Genomic DNA, 10,809 nt, shown 5'->3' on the forward strand with positions numbered 1-10,809 from the left:
TGTGTGTGCCCAGAGTTATAAGTGTGCATTGACTGGGCAGTTACTACGTGCCAAACCCTCTCCTGAGCCTTTTAGTAACTCACTCAATCTTTACAACAACTTTATATGAGATTAATATTAATATCCTTTAACAGATTAGAAAAACAGGCCCAGAGAGATCAACTAACTTGTCCAAGATCACACAGGTAGTACTGAGAGACAGAGGCTGGAGTTTAGGCAGTGTGGTTCCTTAATCCTGTCATACAGCCATAATTCATGGTGCTGTCACCAAGAGTCTCCAATTCATCACAGCAAGACCTGCACACACACAAATGTAACAACCGAAGAAAAGACTAGCAGGAGAGTATCTGTACAGGAACAGAGAGTCTAGTGGGCTTTGTGACTGTGAAGCCTCTGCAGGGTAGGAGGCAGTAGGGTCTGCCTAGTAGGCTGGCAGAAGAAAGTGATTCTGGTAAGAATGGGATCAGAGGAAGGAGAAGCAGGCTGAAAGCAAAGGTGATGGGAATGGGGTGGAAGGGGTCAGCTAAGCAGAGAGTCTTCGGAGAAAAGAGTCATCCAAACTGAATTGGCAGTAAGTATGAGTGTGACTCCATCCTTTGACACAACAACTCTTCAAATTCAACAACAACAACAAAGAATATATCTGGTATATTCAGAGATCCTGAACAAGCCAGTGAAGATCTGATTTTTGGAAATGGGGGCACAGGACAAATCCAGAGGAAGAGATGGACACCCAGCAAGAGGCAAGAAAGAAGAAAACCCAAGTCAGGGGAGGTAAGCAGTCCCTTGAAGGCCTGATCATTACCTGGTTGTACCTGAGCCATGTGCTTCCGAATTTGCACACCCACACATAAGTGTTTTATGAAATATAAAACATACACTAGGGGACTAGACTGAGCTCTAAATGTTCTAATATTCAAGTCATGTGACTCATTTACTTGCTTAATTTCCCCCATTTTGTTACCTCTGTTTCATGCCGAGACTGGGGCCGGTGGGGAATCAGACAAGCACATTTTGTTCATGCTGAGCCAATACTCTCCACACCTGCGTTAATCTGTGCAGCTTCTCCTTGTATTTACAAAAGAACAGTGTGACTCACTGAGAGTTACACAAAAAGCCAGGAGCAAGTTAATTAGAATCCAGGAGCACTTGTCCTCTCTTTTCAGAAGAATCTCAAGTTGGCCTAGGAAGCAACTCCCAAGCTGTGTATCTACATATCTCAGACAAAGTCAGCTCCAGTAAAAGCCAGACGATTTGAATAGTGCTCTGAATGTGTAAGATTTGCTTCCTTTTCAAACTTCAGATTTGGTACTTCAGATTCCTGGGTAAAAACCAGGTAGTTGCCACTCCCATAAATCCCAGTAACTTCCCCATTGTACAGTTGTACTGGGGCCAGCATGAAGGTGGAAGATGGAAAATACCAGCAACAGAGGCCAGTCCACAGGAAGAAGAAGAAGGAAGATAGAACGTGACCTGTAGGTATAAGACCTGGTTCTAATCTCTCATCGACTTTGTGGTACATGCCACTGATGGGTTTTTTGTTTTTCCCATCTGTGCTATCAAGAACAGGTATCTTCTGCTGAGATAACAACTCGATGGCTTTGTTAGTTACTATTTCAGAGTGGGGGAAAGCAACTGAAATGGAAGTACATTTCCACTCATACTACATTCATATAGAAAAGACAAACTCTGCAGGAGAGTTGAACACATGTTTACCTGTGCCAATGCGATCAAGTGTGGCTATCGTACTTAATGCCAGGATCACTCTGTTGGACAATTGACAACTCCAGATTGGATTTAGTGAAGTATACCATATGCGGAGGACGACAAGAAGAATCTGTCCTAAAATAAATCCCCAGATTCTGTGGTACCTGCAAGTGCAAAAGTATTTTTAAAAACTTCCCAATGGGAATTCAAGGTACTACGTCCATTGTGAATTTGTTTCATAGAATGAGTATCTGAAATTGTCTTGTTGGTAATATGTAGTAATATATTTGACTTAGCCTTTATTTAGCCCATTACCTAGGCAACTTGTTATCATTCTTTAGTTCTCAAAACATTACTAGGGCCTTGCATAGTGGAACATGCCTATAATCCCAGCTACTCCTGAGGCTGAGGCAGGAAAATCACAAGTTTAAAGCTAACCTGGGCAACATAGTGAGACTCTATATCAAAAAAAAGGAGTGGATATGTTGCTCAGTAGTAACTGGATTTAATTCCTAGTACTAAAAAAAGAAAAATATTACTGGGGCTGCAAGTGTAGCTCTGTGGTAGAGCATGTGTTTAGCATATGTGAGGCCTCAGTTCAATACCAAAAAAGAAAAAAAAAAAGTTACTGAGATTGACGGCAAGTTCACATCCTCTTTTATGAAGAGGAGGCAAAGGTCATATGAAAAGTAAAAACTACAACTTGGAACTCCTGGCCCCAAGTTTCCCTTTGGTAACTGTACTTGTTTGTGCACAGATGCATAAGACATGAATCATACCTTTGCAAACCACTTCCTGACCACCACGTCACGCTGTGCACTATCAGCGAAGAAAACACACCAAGTGCAAGGACCACCAGCCGAAGGATGGCATTTGGAGCCTGGAAGGAGGCTAAGCCGCCTACAAAAGAGTAAGGAGAGCTGAAAATTTCCAGCAAGAATGCATTCCCACTCAGTGATCCACATTCGATAAATGTCAGGTCTGACACCATCTTTACATTCAAGAGAGTTAATCAATAATTACCCATCTTTTAAAATATTTTTAAAATATAATTCACATGCCATACAATTCACCATGTTAGAATACAGAAATCACTAATCTTTAGTGTATCCACAAAGCTATGCAACTATCACCACTAAACTCAGAACATTCACATCACCCCCCCACCAAAATATATATATAAATAAATAAATATAAATATATATGTATGTATATAAATATATGTATGTATATGTAACAGTCACTCCCCCATTCTCTCCATTCCCTCTTCTCCCATGCCCAGCCCCTTAGCAATCACTACTCTTCGGATTTTTCTTATTTGGGGCATTTCATAAATAGAATCATAATATGTGGCCTTTCGTGTCTGACTTCTTTCTCTAAGCATAATGTTTTCAAGGTTCATCTGTGCTGCAGCTTGTATCAGTACTTCACTCCCTTTTATGGCTAAGTAATGTTCCATTACATGGATATACTGCACTTTGTTTATCCATTCACCAGCTGATGGACATTTGGGGGCTCTTATGAATAATGCTACTATAAACATTTTTGTACAAGTTTCTGTGCTAACATATGCTTTCATTTTTCCATGGGTACATGCCAAGCAGTGGAGCTGCTGGGTCATATGATAACTCAGTTTAACATTTTGAGGACCTGCCAAACGGGTTCCCAAACCAGCTGTACCATTTTACATTTCTTCCATTTCTGCCAGCGAGACATGAAAGTTCCAAGTTCCCTACCTCCTTGCCAACACTATTATTGTCGGTCTTTTTATTATGGCCATCCCAGTGGGTGAAAATATTTATGATCAAACATAATCTAAGTCAATGCGTAAGAACTAGTTTCATAGTTAATTCTATAGTAATGATCTAAAAATATCTGAGGTACCAGAGGTGAGATTGAATGTAACACTCAGACCTTCTCTGTGGCTATGTAAGAATCCTTTAGGATACTAAAAACAGAGTTTTTCCTGTCCTTATGGAGCATTTGAAGGGAAATCATGGCTGACTGCAGCCTCTGTTTAGCATCAACAATGTTCTGTGGTCACCGGGAAGAATGCCTGGCGGAGAATGGCCTCTTCATCTCAAGTGACTTCCCCTATCACTTTCTTAAATGCAGATCTACTTCCACTCAAAGTGCTAGGTTTTCATGGAGGGAGGAGGCAAAAAGAGAATCATAGCAGGCATCACAATCATATAATAACCACCTGAAACTTATTTATTTTTTTAAGAGAGAGAGAGAGAGAGAATTTTTAATATTTATTTTTTAGTTATCAGCGGACACAACATCTTTGTTGGTATGTGGTGCTGAGGATCGAACCCGGGCCGCACGCATGCCAGGCGAGCGCGCTACCGCTTGAGCCACATCCCCAGCCCCACTTATTTATTCTTATATCCCTGATAGTTACTAGAAGTTACTGAAAAGAACTGAACTTAAGTAATGAAAACCTTTTCCAGCAACTGCTCAGTTGGTGGCTTTGTAGGTGAGCCCACAGGGCCAGTACTGAGCAAAGGCGAAGAAGGACACTAATAAATCACTCCCCTAGAAGCCAACCTGGAATGGAAGGAGAAACTGAATCTTGCAAGGCTGAAACCACAGTGATTCATATAAGGATACTGTGTAAGCCCACAGCAGTTGAAACCAGTTACCGTGTACTCAGTTCAGGGTGGAAAGCTTCATTTCTATTACTTCTGGAGCTGAAAATTTCATGATCTACAAACTCAACATGTCTTTCAATGCCTATGGATGCCGTCTTTGTAAAGGGCACGGTTTCTAGGAGTTTTTCCCACTATTCTCTCTGAGCTGTTTTTAAAAAACAAAAGTTTTGGGGGCTGGGGATGTGGCTCAAGCGGTAGGGTGCTCACCTGGCATGTGTGCGGCCCGGGATCGATCCTCAGCATCACATACCAACAAAGATGTCGTGTCCACCAAAAACTAAAAAATAAATATTAAAATTCTCCCTCTCACTCTCTCTTTAAAAAAAAAAAAAAAAAAAGTTTTACACCTTCATTGGGAACCACAGAACTCACTGCACTGTATTCTGCCATCTTCAGGAAATGACAGACAGACAAACATAGCAATGTCCTAGTGATTCCTGGCACTGCTTCTAAAAAAGTCAAATGACTGTTTCTAGACAGAACATATAGCATGATTCATGAACAAATGCCACACACAAATCTCAGAGACACTTACTGAGTTATAACAGGAGTGCAAGAAGACCAGAGCTGTTAGTTATGGGTCCAACCAGCCTGGAGTATGGCATTTTTTTTCCTGTGAAAATCTATTCCCTATAACTCATGTTCTTACTTTTTTTTTTTTTACCATCAATACTACTCCAAGCTTTCTAAATATTTATTAATATGAAAAAAATCTCAGTTCTTTATGATATCAAGTATACATTTAAATTTTTCACTATTTTTTGGCAATATAATATATTCAAATTCAGAATTCAAAGGGATAGAGTGCAAACTTCCCTCTCCAGTTCTGTCTTTTGGTACCCAATTCTCCACCTGAGTGGCAACTAAAATGCTACCATTTTAAAGTCCTTTTGGAGATATGTAATGCATGGTCAACCAAGTAATAAATATATTTTCACCCAAACATTTTTTAATAAGCAGTCTACTGACTAAGCTATATTCTCAGCCCTCATCTGTAATCTTTTTTTTAAAATTTTTTAATTTATTTTTTAGTTTTCGGCGGACACAACATCTTTGTTTGTATGTGGTGCTGAGGATTGAACCCAAGCCACATGCATGCCAGGCGAGCACACTACAGGCGAGCACACTACCGCTTGAACCACATCCCCAGCCCCTCACCCAAACATTTTAAAATAAAGATTAACATTCTATAATAGACACTATTTAAAACAACCCTTTCTGCAAAATATACTTTGAAGAACATCCCACTTCATTACATAAATAATATTCTCTCTTTTGTGCTGCATAGTATTCTGTAGTATTCCAAGTTTCATAACTATAATCCATTTAACCTGTCCTTAGAGAGGACACTTATGTTATTTCTAGCCTTGCTATTATAAATATCCCTGCATTGTTTAAATATCATGTTAAATTTACCATGTGAGTTCATCTCTAGGATATATTCTACAAGTGGAACTGCTGATTAAAGGTTATGTACAGATTTGTAATCAGGACAAATACTGCTAAAGTACTCAACATAGAGGTTGTGACAATTTACATGCCCAACAGTGTGGGAGGCCATCCTTGCACGTGATTTGAGTTACCTCCCTGGCTGGGTGAGAGGTGCTTAAACACAGCTGTGTCAGAGCTTTCCTGGTCGGAGGGCTTGTCTGTGAAGAGGCGTGTCTGGCCACTGCCCCGAAGACCCAATTGTCACCCCTGACCTTGGGATGCTGCCCCCCTTAACCTTCATTGGATGGGATTTTCCCTGGAATTTTTTGTTCCCCAATAAAAGTCCACTCCCTGGCGTGTTCTCTCTCTCTCTCTCTCTCTCTCTCTCTCTCTCTCTCTCTCTCTCTCTCTCTATAAACCTTGCTACCGCATTAGGTGGCTGGAGGTGGTAGCTAGGAGAAGCTGTCCTGGAGCTGGTTTTAAAGGTAATAAGAGTCTTGTCTCTTTAATTTAAAACTCCATAGCATTCACTCATGAATCGAACCTTCTTTCATGAAGCCAGAGCTGGTCGCATGGCAGACAACAGTAATGCATGAGTGCTTGTTTTCCCACCCTTATGATTCACTACAGTTATACTTTATTCTTGACCAATCCATTTAGGACACTACAGATAAATATGTATGTGCATAATTTATAGTCTATATATTTTATTATACCTTTTAAAACTGATTTTATTTTCTTTCCAGTGATTAGGCATACTTTTGCCCCTTTTCTAGTGAGTTGGTCTTTTTTTTTTTTGTCATTGGTTTGTAAAAACTCTCTATATTAGGGAAATTAGTTGAGTAAGAGTTGCAAATAGTTTTTCTATGCTGCTGTTTGCTTGTATGGTATTTATCATGCATAATTTTTGTGTTTCTTATGCAGTATTATTTTAAAATCTTTCCAATAGCTCCTAAGTACAGAGTTATAGTTGAAAAGATAAACACACTATATTCAAGAGTTGACCTTTCTTCAACATATCCTTATCCTCCTTTCAGTGATTTTTTTTTTTTAGGCCCTTCCAATCTGGCAGAAATGTCAGAAATGTAAAGCACAAAAGCACATTGACTCTCAGTCTAATCTTCCAATTTTACTAAAACTCTTCTATGGTGGTAGTAAGGGAAAGAAAACTCTTATGTTTTGTTCATTCAGTCCTTCAGCCTGCAATGAACAGTCTACATTATTTCACTTGATCTTTAACTAAAAAGGAAAACCTTAAAGAAACACTTACCTACAGTGATGATCCTAAGCAGGGTTAGCATCCACTTCTTGTTAGCCAGCTTCCAGAAAGGAGTAATTATTAGGAGTGCTGGAGAAAGAGAGACTATGCCAAAAACTTCAAACCCAGTGAGCTCCAGTGTTTGCAGGGGAAAGTAATAGATCATCGGTCCTAAGTCATGGTAGAGAGACCAAGAAACATAGCCTACAGAAAAAGTTGAGAAGAGAGTGAGTTATGATTTTAGCATTGTTTCCAACAGTGGCTCTCCACTCCACTCCACTGCCAGCCTCCTTCCTCCAGTTTAAGTGGGTGCCATAATTGGGTACCAGTAACAGAATTCCTTCCCCATTGGTCAGGCCCTGGTTGAGAATGACTTCCTGCTGTCATATCCCCTATCCATACTCTGTTCATTCTTTAATCATGCCACATTCCTGTAGATGTTTCCTTTAGTTAGTTAAGTCCTCTTATCTTGATCATCTGAGCTGATTCTGGCGTCCTGTCAGGACCCTGATTGATAAAATTCCCTTACCTAAGTTGACCCATACACATATAATGTTAAATATTCAAAAAATCAAAAAGAGCAGTTAACAGCAGGACACCCCTCCCACCCCAACAACTACATCCAAAGCTCTGTAGTTAGGCAATAATCATTTTCTTGCAAGTAGATCTTTTAAAACTAGCCCTTAAGAAGTGAGGCAGGGTGGCTGGAGAACCCCCATCTAAAGTCAGACACACCTCTGCCAAGGACTTTGTACAATAATGACGATTAACACTCCTGGGTGCTCACTAGGCACTAGGCTCTGTACTGGGGATTAACAAAAATCACCTCTTTTTCATCACACCACCTTATGTCCAATGGCATGGAAACCCTTTCTAGTCTCTCTTACAAATGCAAAAACTAATTAAACAAGGACGAGACAACACAACATATAAGCAAAATCCTGAGACCCTGGTTAAGATGCAGAAGTACTAAATAGCCACGTGTACTCAGACCCAAGCAATCTGTTTCCACATTTGCTCTCTTACCACTAGATGTGGTACCTTTCTCTCAAATTACTTCTCAAACTCCCTTTCTTAATTGGCAGAGTTGTTAGGCTTGAATGAGATGAAGTACCGAGTCCTAGCATCAGAGGTAACCTACTCCATCTCCCAACTTACAAGATACAAGGCGGAGCAGAATCTGAGGCTCTCCTGAAAGCTACCAGCTCCCTGAAAATCAGGCATTCAGGAGGGCTCCCTGCCAGGCCAGAAAGATCCCTGTTTGTTAATGAACCCTAGAGAGGTGCTAGTGATTTCCCAAACGTCAAGGTACTCTGATTTAAATTATATAGTTCCAACAGAATTACACTAGTAAGTCCTTGGTGCTTTTTTGCAAAACTGGTAACTGAACAAACAAGACTCCAGTCGGATGCTTTTCACCAAATCCCCAACCATCAAGGCCACTTGGCAACTCTGCCCGGGATTCACCTACAGTCCCTGGGGAAACCGGTGTCCTTTTCCTTGGGAAAGGTAAAGTTCAGTACTGGTTAAAAGTTAAAATTCACGGGTGGGAGATTGCGGGAGACTGTACAGGCTATGCGAATTCAAAACCAACACCTGGTGAATCTGCGCGCCTCGGACGCCATCCCAGAGCTGCGTGCGAACTCAGAAAGCACCCTCTTCCGCGGGCGCCTCGCCGAATTCTCGAATTCCCGGCTTTGGAACCTCAATTAAGGTCTTGTCTTTTATTCCCTTCTGCAGCAAAAGTTCCCAGGGGACGATAAGCATCTCCATTCTGGGCATGGAAAGCGCTCTTCTCCCTGCCCGACCTCAGCCAATCGGGTGGAGCGCCGCGGCTCCAGGGAGGTCCGGGGAGCAGGCACCACCAACACGCGGGGAGGACAGCCTCGGCTTACCCAGAAGGGTCTCCAGGAGGATTTCTCTCCACAGGGAGGGCATCGCCGCCACGCCGAGGGGAGTGGCGCTATCTAAAAAACGCCCCCTGATCCAAGCTGTCGTGCGCGCCCTGCGCTCCCCGCCAGCCGCCGCGTCCTCCCAGACCCGCGTCCGCACTCCAACTCCCCTCCCTGAGACTACTGCCCGCTGGTTCGCCAGGCTCCCTGCCGGCGTGCAGATCCGAGGCGGGGTGGAGCCCGGCTAGACGGTCCCCTTCCCGCCACACCCAGCCCAGCCTACCCGGCCCGACGCCACCTGTGCGATCTGCGCGGCTGCGGGCGCCTCGGGTCCCAGCGCCGAACTGGCAACGCCGCCGCCTCTGCCCACGCGAATGTTAAGGACGCGAGTCCCAGTCCCCGGACCTACGGACTCGGACCCCGCCATAGGGCCAGAAGCGCTGGAGCGCTGCCTGCGTGCAGGAGGGAGGGAGCTAGAGCAACTCCGAATCTGTGGTGTCCTTGTTTGAACCAGTCCTACGGGGGTGCGTCCCTAGGAGAAGGCGGAGAGGAAGGCTGGAGACCCAGATGGGGCAGCCTGAGCTGGGGAAGAGAGCAGATGAGGCGGCCTCCAGTGCTTGGGGTGCCTGATGTGGCCACGCGCTGCGAACCTAACCTTGGCGTTCCTAGTAGTCTGCGCTACTTTTTCTAAGCTTAGTTAGGAAACGCGCAATTAGTTCACTGCGTTCTGGAAGGGCGGCCAGAAATTTTAGCATTTGCAGGATTTTCTGACCTTCAGAGACGCTCCACCACTTGCTCAGGAAAGAGAAAACATTCGAAGAAAATGGGCCTGCCTGCTTAATGTATGAGTAATGGTATTTGAGACCGTCTATACGTAAAAAGGTGGCAGGCGTTTCTAATTAATGGAGCTTGTGAACTAGGCCAGTTAGTTATTTCTTTCTCAAATATTGCACCCCAAGATGTCTTGAACTTACTGGAAGAATCTCCTCAAGGTACTTTATTTCAGTTCATTTTTATTTATTTTTTTTAATATTTATGTTTTAGTTTTCGGTGGACACAACATCTTTGTTTGTATGTGGTGCTGAGAATGGAACCCAGGCCGCATGCATGCCAGGCAAGGGTGCTACCGCTTGAACCACATCCGCAGCCCCAACATTTTTATTTTTTTAAAAGAGCTTATCATTTATCACTTTTGGAAAGTTTGTTCTGAAATTTAACAAAGATGGGATGCCCAAAAAGTACAGAGTCACTTAAGCAATTAGTGCTATCAGTTCATAACAGTTTTGAGCAAAGACTTCCTAATCACCTACTTACCTGTACTTTCAGCCACAAGTAGAATAATATAGATTAATTTAGAACAGAATGGAGAGTCCAGAAATCACACTCTTATCTAGGGTCAAATGATTTTATACAAGCTTGCCAAGACAGTTACATGAAGGAAAGAATAATCTTTTCAACATTAATTCTAGGATAACTATCCATTATGCAAAAGAAGAGAGTTGGACCCCTACCTCACACCATATACTTGTCAACTCCAAATGGATCAAAGCCTAAAATGTCAGAGATCAAACTATGAAACCATTAGAAGAAAATATAGAAGTCAATCTTCATGATCTAGAGTTAAAACAATGAGTTCTCCAAAAGCACAAATGACTAAAGAAGTAATAAATATATTGGACTACATCAGAAATTAAGAGCTTTCTTTCTCTTTTTCTTGAAAGAAAATGAGTTTTGGTGAGCAGCTGTCAATCTCTGCTATAAGAAAACTAAATAGAGTTGTTTTAGGGTTTAAGTAAAGTACTATAAGGCACACCATTTAATACTTTATTTAAGTAAAGTACTATAAGGCACACATTCAACATCTGTG

General features: G+C 42.2%; 1 protein-coding gene across 2 annotated transcripts in view; it reads right to left on the bottom strand.

The window, feature by feature from the left end:
- Cwh43 (cell wall biogenesis 43 C-terminal homolog) overlaps nt 1-8,988 on the bottom strand; it is a 57,293-nt gene extending 48,305 nt beyond the window's left edge. For both annotated transcript variants that reach the window (XM_077803539.1, XM_026386544.2), the window contains exons 1-4: nt 8,946-8,988; nt 7,063-7,254; nt 2,487-2,607; nt 1,717-1,871 (exon numbers count right to left, since the gene is read on the bottom strand). In XM_077803539.1, the coding sequence (XP_077659665.1) occupies nt 1,717-1,871; nt 2,487-2,607; nt 7,063-7,254; nt 8,946-8,988 (511 nt within the window). The remainder of the gene's footprint in view (nt 1-1,716; nt 1,872-2,486; nt 2,608-7,062; nt 7,255-8,945) is intronic.
- Nucleotides 8,989-10,809: the final 1,821 nt, after the last annotated feature.

The sequence above is a fragment of the Urocitellus parryii genome, chromosome 10 (assembly GCF_045843805.1).
Source record: "Urocitellus parryii isolate mUroPar1 chromosome 10, mUroPar1.hap1, whole genome shotgun sequence".
In the NCBI taxonomy this organism is placed as follows: Eukaryota; Metazoa; Chordata; class Mammalia; order Rodentia; family Sciuridae; genus Urocitellus; species Urocitellus parryii.